The sequence below is a fragment of the Bombina bombina genome, chromosome 6 (genome assembly GCF_027579735.1).
Source record: "Bombina bombina isolate aBomBom1 chromosome 6, aBomBom1.pri, whole genome shotgun sequence".
Classification (NCBI taxonomy): Eukaryota; Metazoa; Chordata; class Amphibia; order Anura; family Bombinatoridae; genus Bombina; species Bombina bombina.
Window position 1 is genome coordinate 881,750,276 of NC_069504.1, and position 20,246 is coordinate 881,770,521.

The 20,246-nt window shown below is 40.5% G+C and overlaps 1 protein-coding gene across 2 annotated transcripts in view; it reads left to right on the forward strand.

Annotated features, from left to right (window-relative positions):
- Nucleotides 1–20,246, forward strand: part of TFR2 (transferrin receptor 2) — a 158,154-nt gene that overhangs the window by 131,191 nt on the left and 6,717 nt on the right. For both annotated transcript variants that reach the window (XM_053718376.1, XM_053718377.1), the window contains one exon: nt 8,621–8,761. In XM_053718376.1, coding sequence (XP_053574351.1) covers nt 8,621–8,761 — 141 coding nt within the window. The remainder of the gene's footprint in view (nt 1–8,620; nt 8,762–20,246) is intronic.

The following is a 20,246-nucleotide window of genomic DNA, read 5'->3' on the forward strand; positions in this document are numbered from 1 at the left end:
GTCTTTGTGACCGCTGCTTCATAACTGCTGTTTCTGGCGAGTCTGAAGGCTCGCCAGAAACACGGGCCGTCAAGTTCCTTTCGGAGCTTGATAGATAGGCCCCTTTGGCTGGGATGTCTTTGTCTCCTCCTGGTGGCCAGGTTCTGAATTCCCAAAAGTAATGAATGCAGCTGTGGACTCTTCCCGTTTAAGAAGAAAATGTGGGTTTTGTATCCCTTTAACTTACAGGTACATTAAATACCTCTTGCTTTGTGTGAAAATTGTGCTTTGTATCACACTCCATAAAGAGGCCATTGGGCCAAAAAAGCAAAATCTGAAACTTAGGTTTGAAAACGTTGCAAATTGTCTAAAGCAGCTATTTGATTTGCAGCATCTGCAGGTTATGGTTTTGGCCTCTCTAGGAAATGTGAGACAAAGCACAACTTTTACACAAAAGCATGAATTACGGTATTAAGTTCACTTTTTCTTTGTTGAGTTGAAAAAAACCCCTTTTAAAATGCATTACTATTTTGTTGTAAAAAAAACACAAACAGATGCTTCATGTTGAAAAATAAACACATTTTGGTATGGTATTTTATCTTTGTTGAGTGTAATATTAATTTATAGTAATTGTAAACTTTCTTAATGTAATTCACAGTATATACAATTAGTCTTCAAAACAAGGGCATTTTCATTGGTTACATTTTTTTAAGACCATTTTATTTGTAAAATATTTACCATTTTGTAAAGGTAAACATTGCGCCGTTCCTCCGCCCACATCTCAATGTAGCTGAGCGATGACGAAACCGGCTTCATCCAATTGTTACTATGCCACCAGCTGGATGCCATGTGGGGCACGCAATGATTGCATGAAGCCAGATTCGTCATCGCTCAGCTAAATTAAGAATAAGATGCAGGCAGAGGATCGGTGCAATGTTTACCTTCACAAAATGGTTAATATTTTACAAATAAAGCGTCTTAAAAAATGTAATCAATGAAACTGCCCCTGTTTTGAAGGTTAATTGTATATACCGTGCATCACAATAAGAAAGTTTACAATCACTTTAACCCCTTAACGACAGCACCGTACGTACGTCGCTGCAGTCCTGGGCTTCTCTCTGCCGCAATCTCACTAAAAATAGCAAGATTGCACTATTTCTGCATGCCCCACATGTTGGGCACTGCAGAAATAGATTTGCAGAGTTACCGATGCAGAAAGCACTCTGTATCAGACAGCGGTGGTGCCGATCGGTAGTGGGTGGCCCATCGCTGGAGGGGGCGGGAGGGTGCGACCGCTATGCCACGCAACACATAAAGGAGAAAAAAAAAGAGCTGGCAAGTGAGGGGGAAGGGCAATCAGGGGGATCATATGTGGGATCCATTGAGGGAAAGGGATCTGGGAGGGTAATGGGGGGGGCAGCAGCTACACTACAGAAAAGAAAATTTATGTTTACCTGATAAATTTATCTCTTTTTTGACACGATGAGTCCACGGATCATCTTAATTACTAATGGGATATTCACCTCCTGGTCAGCAGGAGGAGACAAAGAGCACCACAGCAGATCTGTTAAATAGCTCCTCCCTTCCCTCCCACTCCAGTCATTCGACCAAAGTTAGGAAGAGAAAGGAAAAGCCAAGGTGCAGAGGTGTCTGGAGTTTACAATAACCCACAACCTGTCTAAAAGAACAGGGCGGGCCGTCAAAAAAGAAATAAATTTATCAGGTAAGAATACATTTTTTTTTTTTTTAAGACACGATGAGTCCAAGGATCATCTTAATTACTAATGGGATTCAATACCCAAGCTAGAGTACACAGATGATACGGGAGGGACAAGACAGGTAACCTAAACGGAAGGCACCACTGCTTGAAGAACCTTTCTCCCAAAAGCGGCATCAGCCGAAATAAAAGTATCAAATTTGAAGAACTTTGAAAAAGTGTGAAGAGAGGACCAAGTTGCAGCCTTGCAAATCTGATCCACAGAAACTGCATTCGTGAATGCCCAAGAGTAAGCAACAGCCCTCGTGGAATGAGTTATAACTCTCTCTGGAGGCTGCTGTCCAGCAGTCTCATATGCAAAACGAATGATACTCTTCAGTCAAAAAGAAAGAGAAGTAGCCGTAGCCTACTGTCCCTTATGTTTTCCTGAGAAAACCACAAACAACGAAAAGACTGACGAAAATCCTTAGTCGCCTGCAGGAGAAAACTTTAAAGCACGCCAAATTGTACAGAGTCGTTCCTTCTGAGAAGAAGGATAAGAACTCAAGGAAGGAACTCAAGGAAGGAACAACAATCTCCTGATTAATGTTCTTATCAGAAACAACCTTAGGAAGAAATCCTAATGTAGTACATAAAACTACATTATCTGAATGGAAAATAAGATAAAAAGACTAATACTGCAATGCCGAGAGTTCTGACACTCCACAAGAAATAATACTTTCCAAGATAACAACCTGATATTGAAGGAATGCATAGGCTCAAATGCAGCCCCTAGAAGAAGTTTTAAGAACTAAATTCAGACTCCATGGAGAAGTAACTGGCTTGAACACAGGCCTGATCCTGACCAGGGCCTGACAAAATAATTGTACATCCGGAACCTCCACCAGACGTTTGTGTAACACAACAGATAATGCCGAGATTTGACCCTTTAGGGAAACTAGTCAATAAGCCTTTCTCCAAATCTTCTTGGAGAAAATACAAAATTCTAGATATCCCAACTCTACTCCATGAGTAGCCCTTGGATTCACACCAAAGAGATATGTACGCCATATCTATTGAAAAAAATCTTTTTTTTATTTTTTTTTAGTTACAGGCTTGTTAGCCTGAATCATAGTCACTATGACCGAGTCAGAAAACCCCTGCTTAAACAAAAATAAGCGTTCAATCTCCAAGTAATCAACCTCAGAGTAACTAGAGTTGGGTGAAAGAAGGACCCTTGCATTAGAAGGTCCTTCTACCACGAAAGTCTCCACAGTGGCAGAGATGACATATCCACCAGATCCGCATACCAAATCCCGCGAGGCCAAGCAGGAACAAAGAGGATCACTGATGTCCTATCCTGCTTGATCCGAGCAATGACTCGAAGAAGCGCAAACAGAGGAAATTGGTATGTTAGACTAAAGGTCCAAGGAACCACCACAGCATCTATCAGTTCCGCCTGGGAGTCCCTAGACCTCAACCCGAATCTCGGAAGCTTGGCAATCCGTCGAGATGCCAAGAGATCAAATTCCGGCTGAGCCCACCTGAGAATCAGGCTGGAAAACACTTCCGGATGGAGTAACAACTCCTCCTGATGAAAAGTCTGCCTGATCAGAAAATCCGCCTCCCAGTTGTCCACCCCTGGGATGTGGATCATCGACAGACAACAAGAACGGGCCTCTGCCCACTGAATTATCTTGGTTACCTCTATCATCGCTAAGGAACTCCTTGTTCCTCCCTGATGATTAATGTAAGCCACTGAAGTTATGTTGTCCAACTGGAACCTGAACCAAGGCTATCTGAGGCCAGACCAGAAGAGCATTGAAGATCGTTTTCAGCTCCAGGACGTTTATAGGAAGAACAGATTCTGACTGAGTCCACACTCCCTGAGCCTATTAGGGAACCCTAGAAGGCTGGCATCTGTTGACACAATCACCCAAGATGGTCTGCAAAAGCAGGATCCCTGGAAAAGATGATCCAGAGACAACCATCATTGAAGAGAATCCCTTGTCTCCTGCTCCAAAAGTATTCGAGGAGACAAATCTGCATTATCTCCGTTCCATTACCGAGCATATTTAACTGCAGAAGTCAAAGATGGAACCGAGCAAACGGGATGATATCCATTGCCGCTACCATCAGCCCGATTACCTCCATGTCTAAGCCACTGATGGCGAGGAGTGGACTAAAGAGCTAGACAAGAATCGAAATTTTTTGATTTCCTGACGTCTGTCAGAAAAATCTTCATAGATAGGGAATCTATTATGGTTTCCAAGAAAGTTACCCTTGTATTTGGGACTAAGGAACTCTTATCCCAAGTTATCTTCCCACCGTGAGATCACAGGAAGTAAAATGACATTTCCCTGTGGAATCTTGCTAGATGAATAGAGGCGTCTGGACTAGGATGTCGTCCAGATAAGGTGCCACTGCAATTCCTCGAAATCGAAGCACCACCCACAGAGATACCAGAACCTTTGTAAAATTTCTGGAAACTGTTGCAAGACCGAAAGGAAAAATCACAAACTGGAAATGTTTGACCAGAAAGACATACCTTAGGAACTTTGGATGATCCCAGTGGATGGGAACAAGTAAGTACACGTCCTTTCATCCACTGTTGTTATAACTTAACCCTCTAGGGTCAAAGGAAAAATGGAACAAATAGTTTCCATCTTGAAGGACGGTACCCTGAGAAGTTTGTTTAGACCTCTGATATCTAAAATTCTTCAATACTTAGAGATCCAGAACATCTCAACCCAAGTCTGAGCGAAGAAGGAAAGACTGCCCCTACAAGATCCGGTCCCGGATCGGGCCATGCCCATCATGCTGTTCTTAATTCAACAGCAGGCTTAATGGATTGGATCTCCATGTAGGCTTAGTCTGTTCTTGATTGGGGACAGTAACAGGAAGAACTTCCCTTGAAATTCCAAAAAGGAACGAAAATTACTCTGTTGTCCCTTTTGTCTGTTAGTTTCTCTTATCCTGCGGGAAAAAATGACCCTTACCTAAAAAGACAAGGTCTTCCCCTTGAAAGAATAGCCAGCAGTTTGACCGAGAGGACATATCTGCAGACCAAAGTTTTAACCATAAGGCTCTGTGAGCTGGAAAAGAGAAACTCGAAATCTTGGCTCCCAAATTGATAATCTGAAGGGAGACATCCATATAAAAGATTCTGTCCTCTAAACAAAATGCCACCGCACTAGAGACGGTAGCAATGTACCCAGCTGGCTGTCTGTAAGAGTCACAACTATCCTCTATGGAAATAGTAGATCTCTTAGCTAGGGTGGAAACGGATCCTTCCCTTGGGAACTGTTTTCCAAGCCTCCTTAATTAATAAATGGAGGTATGTCAGGTTAGCTTGAATGAAATTCCTACAGATAAATGAATTACCGTCTGAGATTTTTCCTCAGACACTACCGAAGAATCTTCCTTTTCAGTTCTCAGGGAAGAGACATTCGGAAAAAGTTATTCACTGATGTAACCCATTTCCTTTTGCGCCAACCCCGCGACATGGGGAAAAAAATGGCAAAGTAACTCCAGAAGGAGATTGAGATAAATCGCAGAGCACTGCCTGTGAGGGCTATAACATTGGGACACTTGAGGAGAGATTTGCGGCATAAATTGAACCTTATCAATAGATTCTTAAACAGTATATGCCTTAAAAAGGAGTTAGCTCAGAAAAAGTGTATCTGAACAACCTAACATTCTTCACATAGAAGAACAGAAAAAATTGTGTATTCACATCGGCATCAGGGCATTCATTTTTACAAAAAAAGCTAGTAGGACCTCTTGTTCAAAAATAAAAAAATATCCAATAAACAGTTGAAATTTTTTTTATTAAACATTTAAAACATTTAAATGTTAAAACGACACATTTCTTGTTTCAAAAACGAATTATCACATAAACAGTTGTAATCCTTATGAAACATTTAAAACATAAAAAGATGTTACTGTCTTTAAATGTTAAAAAGTCATATATATTTCTGCATGTAGAGGAAAAATTAATGGTACTTTAATGTACACATAAACTCTCTTGTAATCTTTTATTAAACATTTGACACATAAAAGATGTTACTGTGACTTTAAATGTTAAAAGGTCACATTTATTTCTGCATGTAGAGGAAAGGTTAACGGTACTCTAATGTACCCATAACCGATGTAATCTTTTAATAAACATTCAACACATAAGATATGTCACTGTATCTTTAAATGTTAAAATGCCACATTTATTTCTGCATGTAGAGGAAGTTTAACGGTACTCAAATGGACACATAAACAGATGTAATCACTTATTCAACAGTTGAAAACATAAAATGTGTTACTATGTCTACAAAAACATTTTAATTTCGCAGACCCAAAAACCCGGATACAGCATAGTAGTGCTGTCCGGTTCTCACGCAGCTCAATAATCACTGCCCATAGCCTTCCGTACTAGAAGGAAGTACATGTTGCCAAAAAAAGAGTAGAAGCAGAGTGCGCATGCCAAATTCGCGCCACTCGAAGCTCCGGCCATCGTGGGCGTTATCAAGGCGAAATCCCCATTATTATAGAAATGGATCTAATGCTGTGTAAAATAAACAGGCTGAACGCCACATTGGCGCCACTCGAAGCTCCGCCCATCGTGGGGGTTGACAAGGCGAAATTCCTGTCGCCATTAATATAGAAAACAGAACTATTGCAGACAGTAAAATAAACATACTGAAAATATGCAGCCAAAGTGGGACTGTCCCTTGCTATCCAGCAACTTAGCCCATCTGAAAGCATTCACCTCATACTAAGCGTTCTCTCATTTCTTGTACAGACCCAGAGAAACAAGCTCATAGTGAAAAAGTCCTAATCTCTCCTCAGCCCCGGTGCCTGCTAATAAGGTGCCGTCTAAATTGTCCTCCTCTACAAAAAGGAATCTATGTCCCATAAATTAAAGTGCTCCACTTCTTCTGAGATCTTATTTTTTCCCAGACCCTGAATAAAAAGTCAGCACTTACCTTTTAATTCTGCCCAACAGCAGGGCAGCTCAGCAGGTTTAGGAGGTCCTCTCCCTCCCATAGCCCTGTGGAGAAAGATAAAGCCTGAGTAATCTTGCTTAGGCTATCAGGGTTAGGGCAGCATAAATGTATGGGAGGTGCAGTGAGAATTATGTCCCACAAGTTCCCATTGCTCTAAAGCCACCAAAAGCTCTACTGTAGAGACTGATATGGACTACGGCTACACCCTAGAACAAAGTAGCACTCTCTGGCACTACTTTAAAAATAATAAACTCTTGATTGAAGAATCTAATCTAACACCTCACTTCACCTCTTCCTATCACTAACGTAGGCAAAGAGAATGACTGGAGTGGGAGGGAAGGGAGGAGCTATTTAACAGCTCTGCTATGGTGCTCTTTGCCTCCTCCTGCTGACCAGGAGGTGAATATCCCATTAGTAATTAAGATGATCCGTGGACTCATCGTGTCTTAAAAAAGAAAAAATGGTTTATGTTTTTTAAAAATAAATAAATAAATAAGTATACATCGAGGCAAACTGGGTACTGGCAGACAACTGCCAGTACCTAAGATGGCGGCAAATAGGTAGAGGGGGGACGATTAGAGAGCTGTTTGGGGGGTGCGGGGTCAGGAAGGTTGGGGGGATCCTACACTGCAGAAAAAAAAATGATTTTAAAAAAAAAGCAGCCTTTTATTTTAGTACTGGCAGACTTTCTGCCAGTACTTAAGATGGGGGTGACTATTGGGGGGGTGAAGGAAGAAGAGAGCTGTTTGAGAAGTCAGGGAGGGATGTGTCAGATGGGAGGCTGATCTCTACACTAAAGCTAAAATTAACCCTACAAGCTACCTAATTAACCCCTTCACTGCTGGGCATAATACAAGTGTGGTGCGCAGCGGCATTTAGCGGCCTTCTAATTACCAAAAAGCAATGCCAAAGCCATATAGGGGATCCCAGAGAAGCATTTACAACCATTTGTGCCATAATTGCACAAGCTGTTTGTAAATAATTTCAGTGAGAAAACTAAAATTGTGAACGAGTTAACGATTTTTTAAATTTGATTTCACCGCATTTGGCGGTGAAATGGTGGCATGAAATATACCAAAATGGACCTAGATCAATACTTTGGGTTGTCTGCTAAAAAAAAAAAATGTATAGTTTTTATAGGTAAATACAAAAAAGGCTCTATTTCTGTTTAAATGTAGTGATGGCAAAAATGCTCTGGTCTTTTGGGGGAAGTTTTTGTCTGAAATGCCCAGCCCTTAAGGGGTTAATTTGTATTCAAATTATTTTTTAATATGTTTAAATAGTTCTTATATCAGAACTCCCAACTGTTGATAGCAGGGTCAGCCAGTCCTTGGTTTCCCGTACAGAGACTGGGACTTTTATAATGGAGTCCCACAAAAAATGTATTTAAAATTGTAACTTTATGTTTACTTTTGTAATTAAAAATAATTGGGTTTGCTCATAGAGAGAAATAAATTAAACAGGACTAGTCTTTCTGCAGACTATAAAGGAACAATTAGTAAATACACTACAGTGAGCCTACACAAAAAATATTATGTGGCTGCTTCAAACCAATGTCACTAATTCAGTAATACAACTTTCTGCAGACTATGCCCATATTCTTGAGAACAGTGGGTGGCTGTTTCAATGAGAAAATTAATTTGGGCCAATGTACTGGCCAGCAGCTGATAAGAATTGTATTTAAAGATGCTGCAAAAACACCCTTTCAAATGGGCTGGGCTCCCTCACACATTAAAGGAGAGAGAAATTTACAGTCCCTTTAAGCTAAGCCTCCCAATAACATAATAGATTCAGGCAATGTTGGGAAGTATGCAATGTGCATGATGGATATTTTTTTGTTTTATATTCCATTAAGTGTTAACAGAGAAATCAACGGGTGAGGAAGAACACAAGTAATTTATTTTAAAATGTTATTTATGTTAATAAATTATCTGCAACTCTACAGACCCAAGGACTTACTCTTCAGTGGCTTTCTTCTGCACGAGGGGATTATGTGCGGGCTACTCAGAGCCTAAAGAAGGCAATAGCTCAATCAGATCTGCACAATCAGAAAGTCTTACAGGCATTCAACGTGCGCATAATGAGGGTGAGAAACAAATGTTATTTCAAGATTGTATCATTTCACTTTTCAGTATAATACAATTTCCTGATTTTCTGAATATTATTTCTTATTTATATAAATGAACTACTTTGCATCTTAAATGTTTTTCTTTTAGGTTATAAGTTGGTCACTTTATTTGTATGCTAAGTGAGTTGAATAACTGCTCTGTCTCTTAATGGCAGCCAAGGGAATGAACTCATTACATTGTGTGTGTTTAATACTATTGTCCAGGGAGTAAAAACAATATGTATGCTTACCTGATAAATTAATTTATTTTAAGATGGTGAGAGTCCACAAGCTCATTACTTCTGGGATTCAGCTCCTTGCCACTAGAAGGAGGCAAGGATTCACAAAACTCCAAGATTATTCTATTCCTCCCACCTCACTGATAAGCCAGTTTTACGTATAGCCCAGAAAGAGAAAGGTAGGAAAGGACAGAACAGGGAAATGAGGTGTAAAACTAGAACTGCCACAGAAAATTACAATAGAAATATGTAGGGTGGGTCTCTTGGACTCTCACCACCTCAAAAGAAATTAATTTTTCAGGTAAGCATTCATTTTGTTTTCTTTCATAAGGGGGTGATAGTCCATGGGCCCCATTTATCAAGCTGCGAAAGAAGCTTCGGGCCCCGGCGTTTCAGGCAAGCCTGAAACGATATTTAAAGGGCCATAATATCCAAATGTTTAAACACTTGAAAGTGATGCAGTATAGCTGTAAAAAGCGGACTAGAAAATATCACCTGACCATCTCTATTTAAAAAAGAAAGATGTTTTACCTCAAAAGTTTCTCAGTAGCCACATCCCATTGTAAAGGACTTCTAAGCAACAAATAAGTATGTCTGTCCCGGGATAGCGGAAGGAGTGAGCTTACGTGCACTTTCATCTTATTTCCCTATTCAGTGTATGGAGGTTTACAATGAAATCTCATGATAATTGAAATCTCATGAGATCACAGTGAAAGAGTTCATGACCTCAGCACTGTTGATTCTGATTGGCTTTTTTTTTTAGAGTATAACTTTTATACACATAACTTATTCTGCTGAGCTGAGGAAATTGTGAGGTAAAATATCTTCCTATTTTACATAGAGATTCTCAGGTGATATTTTCCTGTCAGCTTTTTACAGTTATACTGCATCAGTTTCAAGTGATTTAGCATACGAGTATTATGTCCCTTTAAGTAAAAGCAGTCTTAAGACCATTGCTGCTTAACCTGACTGCCACTTAAAAGGTGGTGGATTGAAATGCTCTCGATATGCTGTCTGCTCGCAGCGAGGTCTGACGGACAGTAGCGAATCATGTCTGCCCGACGTATGATAAATGGAGCTCTATGAGTTAATTACTTCTGGGAATCTATGCCCAAGCTGTGGGGTCCATGAGTAATGAGAGTGTGAAAGACATTTTGGGGGAAAAAAAAGGCAGATACCTAATTTCCAGAGACTGCTGCCTAAAGGACTTTCCTACCAAAGGCCACTTCCAAAGAAGCAAAAACATCAAAATGGTAGAATTTAGTAAAGTTATGAAAGTACGACCATGTTGCTCCCTTGCACATTTGTTCTATTGAAGTCTCATTTTTAAATGTAGAATGAGCAGTAATAAGCCTTGAGGGAGACTTGCCTGCCTCCAAGAAAGCCATACATATTAAAAGCATTAACCATAAAGCCAGAGTAACCTTGCCTTCTGGAGGCAACCAAGCTCTCTGCGCTCTCCTGGACCCCCAGACTGTGCCCCAACTTGAAAGACTTGCATTGTTGAGATTATTGTCCAAGAGGGATGAAAAAAAAGCTCTAAGGGAAATACATTGGTGATCTGTCCACCATGAAAGAAAACATCTTGTTACAGGATCCAATAGAATTCTCTGAGAAAGTTCATTGTAACCCTTGCACTATTAATTCAACATGCAAAGTTTAAGAGGTCTCATGTGAAACCGAGCAAACGGGATGGCATCTGAAGCCGCAATCATCCAAACTAACACCTCCAAACAGAGAGCTACCATTGGATTGGGAGATGATAAAAGCTTGGCACGAGTTGACTGTAACTTTAATTTCCTTGATTTGTTAAAGAAAGAGTCATATAGATTGAATCTATAATCACTCACAGAAAACACACCCTGGTCTGAGGAGATAGGGAGCTCTTTGGAACATTGATTCTCCAACCATGCTGTTGAAGAAACAACAAAAAAATTTTGGTATGAGAAATTGTTAAAGGTAAAGATGGAGCCTGAACCAAGATATATCACCCAGATAAGGTGCCACTGATATATCTTGAGATCTTATTATGGATAACAGAGTTCCCATAACTTTTGTAAAATGTCTGGGACAAGTAGCCAGACAAAATGAAAAGGTTTATCCAGATAAGGAAACCTGAGGAACTGAAATGGTCCTTGTGAATTGGAATGTGAAGGTAGGCATCCTTCAAGTCTATTGTAGACATGAACAGACCTTATTGAGCAAGAGGAAGAATCGTTCTGAATGTTTCCATTTTGGAGGTTGAAACTTTAAATCTAGAATAGGCCTGAAAAGATGAATGAAACAATTGGAATAAAATCCCAGTCCTAGTTTTCTCAGAGGAAAAGGAGGGATCACTCCCATGTGTTCTAAATCTTGAATATATTGATAAAAGGCATGAGTCTTTAAAGGATTCTTTGGAATGTTGGACAGAAGAAACCTTCCACTAGGAGGCCTTGACCTGAATCTTATTCTGTCTCCCTGGGAAACAATATTAAAAATTCAGTGATCTCAAACAGACTGAGCCCAGACCTTTTGAAAAAGGTGTAATCTGCTCCCTACCAGAAGATCCGGATTGTAGCAGTGTAGGGCTTTTTTGACTGATTAGACTTGTTCCAGCTGGAAGAGGACTTCTTCCAGGAGGTTCTGGAGGAATCATTCTTTTGAGAAGAAGAGGAGGGTCTTTAGTTCCTGGACTGATGAAAGGAACGAAAACGTTAAGAAGCCTTATTTATTTACTCTTGTATCTTTTATCCTATGGGAGAAAAGCTCCTTTACCTCAAGTGACTGTTGAGATATACAATCTGCATCAGGGCCAAACAAAATCTTACCCTTAAAGGGGGTTAGAAACTTAGAAACCATGTCAACAGACAAAGATTTTAGTTAAAGGGCTCTTCTAGACAAAAAAAAGCTAAAGCCATATTTTTAGCATGAATCCTTATAATGTCCACAATAGCGTGACAGGTGAATGCATAAGCTGATCCTAACAAGGCGATTATGAAAATTCTTGTTTAAAGAACCCTTTGAAATCTGATTCGACAAACCATCACACCACAGAGTAAAAGATTCTGCTACACAGGCAATACTAATAGCCAGTCTAAATAATAGACCCACTTGCTGAAAGGCCTTCCTATGGTAGAACTCTAATTTCCTGTCCATGGGATTTCTAAAAGAGGCAAAAACCTCTAGAGGAATTGTAGTACACTTCGCCAAGGTAGAAATGGCTCTGTCAACTTTAGAAATAGTTTTCAAAAGTTCTAAATTAGAGGATGGTAAAGGAAACATCTTAAATCTTGAAGCCGGATTCTAAGGAATTGCTTGGCCCATTATTTGGTTATTATTTCAGTGGTGTCAGGAAAAGGAAAAACCTCAGACCCCTTAGGAGCAGACTTGGAAATTAAATCCAATTGTTTTACAGATTTTTCCTCAGCCGGTTTAGGATCTAGTACTCATAGCGTATACAATACTTCCTTTAGTAAAGTATGTAGGTGTTCCAAACATAAAAGAGGATGAATCTTTATCAAAGACTGACTCATAATCATCAGAATTATATTCACCCTCCAAAGAAAAATCACAAGACTTAGAATCTAAATCTTTTGGAATGTCCTTAGATAACATGGACTTTAGTGTCCCGGAATGGAAGGATTGTCCCCAGAGGACCGGTTATCAGAATTGGACCTTTTGCACTTACTTGGAGGTGGCATAGCAGGCAACATTTTAGATACTGTAGACTACACTCAATTTTTAAATCCTGGCGCAAAGTCTGAAGAACTTCCTTGTATAGAACAGAGGGAGGACAGACTCATTTAGAGGCGACTGCAGCAGTAGATTGAATAGAATGCATCAGGTGATCCATACAAAAGTTACAGAGTTGTGCAGAAGGTAAAAGAGGTATCATTTTTACACATTTGACTAATATCAGAAGATCTACTCTCTAAAGGATCTAAGCTAACAGTATTGGGTTCAGTTCCAGTATGCTCCATTATCTACAAATAACATTTAGTAATACACCTTTACAAATCAAATTCAGGAATTTTAAATCCAAATTTTGAGAATAATAAAGATGAAGATATAATAAAGGGTGAGAAGCTCAACAGTGCTAAAGAATATGAAAGTAAAAATTATTCTTAAAAATTCTTGTAAGAGTTGAAAATCTTACCCCCCCCCCCCCCACCCCCAGAGTATGTAAGAGCAGGAACATTAGGAATGACTTGCAAAGTAATCACTATCTCAGCTGTATGAATAACCACTGTGTCTCAGTGTCAGTTACCTCAGCTGCCTGAGAAGCTCCCGTGTCTCAGCCTTACAGTGCGCTCATAGTGCAGAGCGGGATCCAAAAAAAGAAAAAAATGTTACCCGACATGCGCAGAGCAACTGGACAGTGTGCTGTCAAAACTCAACTAACATTGCAAGTCCCAAAGTATAGAATAAAAAGAGCAATGAGACAACATTTTAAAATAATGAAACTGAGATACGATAAGCAAAAAATAAAACTTGTGCTGACTGAGACTTTCTAAAATCACCCTCTGACCAAAGAAAATACACTGCCTCTGAGAAAAGGAATACCCTACGGGAGCCAACAAATAAAAAAAAAATAGCTCTGAAGCCCAATCCCTTCAAGCAATGTACATAGATTATGTGTAATGGAATAAATAAAAATGTGTAGACTAATACGTCAGTTTTCGGTAGAGAGTCCATCCTGTGCTGTGTACGCTACAGCAGAGGATCACTGTAAGGAGTATGTTGATGACCCAACAGAAAGAGGCTAGGGGACACCTGTGGTAGATTATTAAATGTGAAAAAAAACCAGTGCGCCAAATACCTGTGTTTAAAAAGTAAAAATATCAACATATAGTGCAATGTTATAGTGAAATACCCCTATATGTGTATACAGAGGTGAATATTGCAAAATATATATACAGAGTGAAAAAAAGTCCCAATCAAACCAATCTAGTAGATGGTGGAAATGTGATATTGGACAGTTCGTCTAGTCCATAATCCAGATTCAAATGTCTGGAACAGATGGCAGGCTGCTTCTTCGAAATTCTTGTTGGTGTCCCAAGATGTTATGATCTGTAGATGTGAAAGATAAAAAAAGAAGGCGCCACCATGGTGCACAATCAGATGATTGCACCTGAGGAAACGGTCAGGAAAGACCGAGAAACGTTGTGCTGCTATACTTCAAATAAAGTCTGTTTGTTTTTACTAGACTTTTGCCACGAACCATCATCTTTTTCAACCATACTATCCACAATTTTATTCAACATTTGGATTCATTTTGATACATTGTATCCAAGAGGGTATCTACTTTTACTGGTGTATCCATCAACACCAGTGAACGATCCGGCTTGGCGCTGAGCTTGTGGCTAGTCACTGCATGCTGTGAGCCTGTCGCCGCTCCCACGCTTCAGAGCTGCTCTGACATCCATCAGTGTGAGTTAGCTGGACGACTCCCAACAGTCCAGAAGGCATTTGTGACACTTCTCAAGTGTCATACAGCTTGTAAGTACGGTCTTACTTGTACATTTGGCGTGTTTGAATCATCTGATTGTGCACCATGGTGGCGACACCTGTGGTAGGCTTATGACTAACTCCTACACCGGGAGTAATTGTTTCACTACCCTATACTTCAAAATGGGCCTCTCAACAAAGAATCTTAAGAGCACCTAAATTCTTCACCTGCCTCCTTAAAAGCAAAGATTTATACTGGCGTATTAGTGTGGTTGGAAGGATAGAATACCCCTGGAGATTTTGGAACCTTTGTCTCCTCCTAGTGGCTAGGAGCTGAATCCCAGAAGTAATGAACTTGTGGACTCTCACCACCTAACAATATACATTTCTGCTTTATTATCTTATTAAAGTGCATACCTAGACAGGCTTAAGAGTTTGCATATATCATGAGCTCTATATGTCAACAGTGTTTGTAACAATGGTTTTAACAATGTTATACATTGTTGATCACTAGATAATAACAGTTTTTGCAAAAGCAAACACTGCTGCCATATAGTACTAAAGACGTGTGCATGCTTTTGGACCTACCTAGGTATGCTCTTTAACAAAGAATGCCAGAAGAATTAAGTAAATTGGAAAGTTGTTTAAAATTGCATGCTCAATACATATCAAGGAATTTTACAAGCACCGCATTGGAAGACCTGTATAAAAAAAGAAATGTTTTAAAATCATTAAACATTATTTTATTAGTTCACCTCTTAAAAAGCTTGGTGGAAATCATGATCTTGGTCTCCTTTGATCTGACCAATAAAAAACAAATATAAAGGTTGTGCAGAATATTGCAGTCTTTTTTTATTTCAGAATATTTAAAGGGTACTGTAATGCATAGGAAAATAGATTTTTATCCGATAGTTGTCAATATTTAGACCACATTTACATTGCTGGTGTAAAACATTTTTGGCATGACGACAGCTGCTAAAACTTCTATTATCAGATATTCTTCATTTTACAAATTGACAAGAGAGGTTGAACCAACCTATTCTTGAAAAAAACTACATAAACTGCACTCGCGGGGTTACACAACAATGGTACTATCCTCAGAGGGAATATTGTGTGAAAAGTCAGACATAATGTGCAGATAGAGCTAGAATTAGACACAATCTAAAGTTACCATAAAATTTAACCTTTATTGAGAGCATAGTTAAAATTGGAAAACACACTTTAAAAACACACTTAGGAGCCAAAGATTAATAAGCTTAGTAGGTAAGTGCTGGATAGAGTATATAGACCTCTTGCAATTTAATATAATAAAACCATTAGTGCTCCCCATAGGAGCTGCTGGTAATGTAACTCAATATAGTGGATTAATACCCTAGAGTTGCAAAGGGGCTATGGACATATGATCACCTAGTGAATAATGATCAATGTATGTTAGGTACCATATAGATGGAGAATCTGGGTTGTACCCCAGTTAACTGTGTGTTAAAAAACACTTGGCCACGAATAATCGTATGAGTTAGTGATGTGTAAAAATCACTAGCATAAAGTCCTGCTCATTAATCCGATTCTGTAAAGTGTTGACCCATAACACTGAATTGATCTGAATTGGCAGTTAGTTAAATATTGTATCTAGCTAAATTGGTTATAGCTAAAAAACTGTGTGAATTGTATAAATAATGTTGGTTCTGTGGCAATTAAATTGCAAGAGGTCTATATACTCTATCCAGCACTTACCTACTAAGCTTATTAATCTTTGGCTCCTAAGTGTGTTTTTAAAGTGTGTTTTCCAATTTTAACTATGCTCTCAATAAAGGTTAAATTTTATGGTAACTTTAGATTGTGTCTAATTCTAGCTCTATCTGCACATTATGTCTGACTTTTCACACAATATTCCCTCTGAGGATAGTACCATTGTTGTGTAACCCCGCGAGTGCAGTTTATGTAGTCTTTTTCAAGAATAGGTTGGTTCAACCTCTCTTGTCAATTTGTAAAGAGTCTCATCACTACATTGCACCCAAGTCTCCTATTACAGAATAATACAACTAAGTTTGCATATTACATTCTGAATCAAGGGGTTAATTATTATTTTTCCTCCTATTAGTAGTGCCACTGGTTCCTTCCCTCCTCTAGATTTTCTTCATTTACTTGTCATCCTTTGTTGAAAAGCAGAGATTTAAGCAAAGGAGCGTGCACATGTCTGTAACACTATATGGCAGCAGTTTTGCAACGTTACACATTAGCAAGAGCAATAGATGGCAGCACTATTTCCTGTCATGCAGTGCTTCAGTCATGTGCACGCTACCTACCTAGGTATCTCTTCAAGAAAACATAATTTATGCTTACCTGATAAATTTATTTCTCTTGTAGTGTATCCAGTCCACGGATCATCCATTACTTATGGGATATTCTCCTTCCCAACAGGAAGTTGCAAGAGGATCACCCACAGCAGAGCTGCTATATAGCTCCTCCCCTCACTGCCATATCCAGTCATTCGACCGAAACAAGACGAGAAAGGAGAAACCATAAGGTGCAGTGGTGACTGTAGTTTAATTAAAATTTAGACCTGCCGTAAAAGGACAGGGCGGGCCGTGGACTGGATACACTACAAGAGAAATAAATTTATAAGGTAAGCATAAATTATGTTTTCTCTTGTTAAGTGTATCCAGTCCACGGATCATCCATTACTTATGGGATACCAATACCAAAGCTAAAGTACACAGATGATGGGAGGGACAAGGCAGGATTAAACGGAAGGAACCACTGCCTGAAGAACCTTTCTCCCAAAAACAGCCTCCGAAGAAGCAAAAGTATAAAATTTGTAAAATTTTGAAAAGGTGTGAAGCGAAGACCAAGTCGCAGCCTTGCAAATCTGTTCAACAGAGGCCTCATTTTTAAAGGCCCAGGTGGAAGCCACAGCTCTAGTAGAATGAGCTGTAATCCTTTCAGGGGGCTGCTGTCCAGCAGTCTCATAGGCTAAGCGAATTATGCTCCGAAGCCAAAAGGAAAGAGAGGTTGCCGAAGCTTTTTGACCTCTCCTCTGTCCAGAGTAAACGACAAACAGGGAAGATGTTTGGCGAAAATCTTTAGTAGCTTGTAAGTAAAACTTCAAGGCACGGACTACGTCCAGATTATGTAAGAGACGTTCCTTCTTCGAAGAAGGATTAGGACACAATGATGGAACAACAATCTCTTGATTGATATTCTTGTTAGAAACCACCTTAGGTAAAAACCCAGGTTTGGTACGCAGAACTACCTTATCTGCATGAAAAATCAGATAAGGAGAATCACATTGTAAGGCAGATAGCTCAGAGACTCTTCGAGCCGAGGAAATAGCCATCAAAAACAGAACTTTCCAAGATAAAAGTTTAATATCAATGGAATGAAGGGGTTCAAACGGAACTCCTTGAAGAACTTTAAGAATCAAGTTTAAGCTCCACGGGGGAGCAACAGTTTTAAACACAGGCTTAATTCTAACCAAAGCCTGACAAAAAGCCTGGACGTCTGGAACCTCTGCTAGACCCTTGTGCAAAAGAATAGACAGAGCAGAAATCTGTCCTTTTAAAGAACTAGCTGATAATCCTTTGTCCAAACCCTCTTGGAGAAAGGACAATATCCTAGGAATCCTAACCTTACTCCATGAGTAATTCTTGGATTCACACCAATAAAGATATTTACGCCATATCTTATGGTAGATTTTCCTGGTGACAGGCTTCCGAGCCTGTATTAAGGTATCAATGACTGACTCGGAGAAGCCACGCCTTGATAGGATCAAGCGTTCAATCTCCATGCAGTCAGTCTCAGAGAAATTAGATTTGGATGATTGAAAGGACCTTGTATTAGAAGGTCCTGCCTCAGAGGCAGAGTCCATGGTGGAAAGGATGACATGTCCACTAGGTCTGCATACCAGGTCCTGCGTGGCCACGCAGGCGCTATCAGAATCACCGATGCTCTCTCCTGCTTGATTTTGGCAATCAGTCGAGGGAGCAGAGGAAACGGTGGAAACACATAAACCAGGTTGAAGAACCAAGGAGCTGCTAGAGCATCTATCAGCGTCGCTCCCGGGTCCCTGGACCTGGATCCGTAACAAGGAAGCTTGGCGTTCTGGCGAGACGCCATGAGATCCAGTTCTGGTTTGCCCCAATGATGGATCAGTTGAGCAAACACCTCCGGATGGAATTCCCACTCCCCCGGATGAAAAGTCTGACGACTTAGAAAATCCGCCTCCCAGTTCTCTACGCCTGGGATGTGGATCGCTGACAGATGGCAAGAGTGAGACTCTGCCCAGCGAATTATCTTTGAGACTTCTAACATCGCTAGGGAACTCCTGGTTCCCCCTTGATGGTTGATGTAAGCCACAGTCGTGATGTTGTCCGACTGAAATCTGATGAACCTCAGGGTTGCTAACTGAGGCCAAGCTAGAAGAGCATTGAATATTGCTCTTAACTCCAGAATATTTATTGGGAGGAGTTTCTCCTCCTGAGTTCATGATCCCTGAGCCTTCAGGGAGTTCCAGACTGCGCCCCAACCTAGAAGGCTGGCATCTGTTGTTACAATCGTCCAATCTGGCCTGCGAAAGGTCATACCCATGGACAGATGGACCCGAGATAGCCACCAGCGAAGAGAATCTCTGGTCTCTTGATCCAGATTTAGTAGAGGGGACAAATCTGAGTAATCCCCATTCCACTGACTTAGCATGCATAATTGCAGCGGTCTGAGATGCAGGCGCGCAAATGGCACTATGTCAATTGCCGCTACCATTAAGCCGATTACTTCCATGCACTGAGCCACTGACGGACGTGGAATGGAATGAAGGACACGGCAAGCATTTAGAAGTTTTGATAACCTGGACTCCGTCAGGTAAATTTTCATCTCTACAGAATCTATAAGAGTCCCTAGGAAGGTGACTCTTGTGAGTGGGGATAGAGAACTCTTTTCCACGTTCACTTTCCACCCATGCGACCTCAGAAATGCCAGAAGTATCTCTGTATGAGACTTGGCAATTTGAAAGCTTGACGCCTGTATCAGGATGTCGTCTAGATACGGAGCCACCGCTATGCCTCGCGGTCTTAGAACCGCCAGAAGTGAGCCCAGAACCTTTGTAAAGATTCTTGGGGCTGTGGCCAACCCGAAGGGAAGAGCTACAAATTGGTAATGCCTGTCTAGAAAGGCAAACCTTAGGAACCGATGATGATCTTTGTGAATCGGTATGTGAAGGTAGGCATCCTTTAAGTCCACTGTGGTCATGTACTGACCCTCTTGGATCATGGGTAGGATGGTCCGAATAGTTTCCATTTTGAATGATGGAACTCTAAGGAATTTGTTTAAGATCTTTAGATCCAAGATTGGTCTGAAGGTTCCCTCTTTCTTGGGAACCACAAACAGATTTGAATAAAACCCCTGTCCCTGTTCCGTCCGCGGAACTGGATGGATCACTCCCATTACTAGGAGGTCTTGCACACAGCTTAGGAATGCCTTTTTCTTTATCTGGTTTGCTGATAACCTTGAAAGATGAAATCTCCCTTGTGGAGGAGAAGCTTTGAAGTCCAGAAGATATCCCTGAGATATGATCTCCAATGCCCAGGGATCCTGAACATCTCTTGCCCACGCCTGGGCGAAGAGAGAAAGTCTGCCCCCCACTAGATCCGTTTCCAGATAGGGGGCCGTTCCTTCATGCTGTCTTGGGGGCAGCAGCAGGTTTTCTGGCCTGCTTGCCCTTGTTCCAGGACTGGTTAGGTTTCCAGGCCTGTCTGGAATGAGCAACAGTTCCCTCTTGTTTTGAAGCGGAGGAAGTTGAT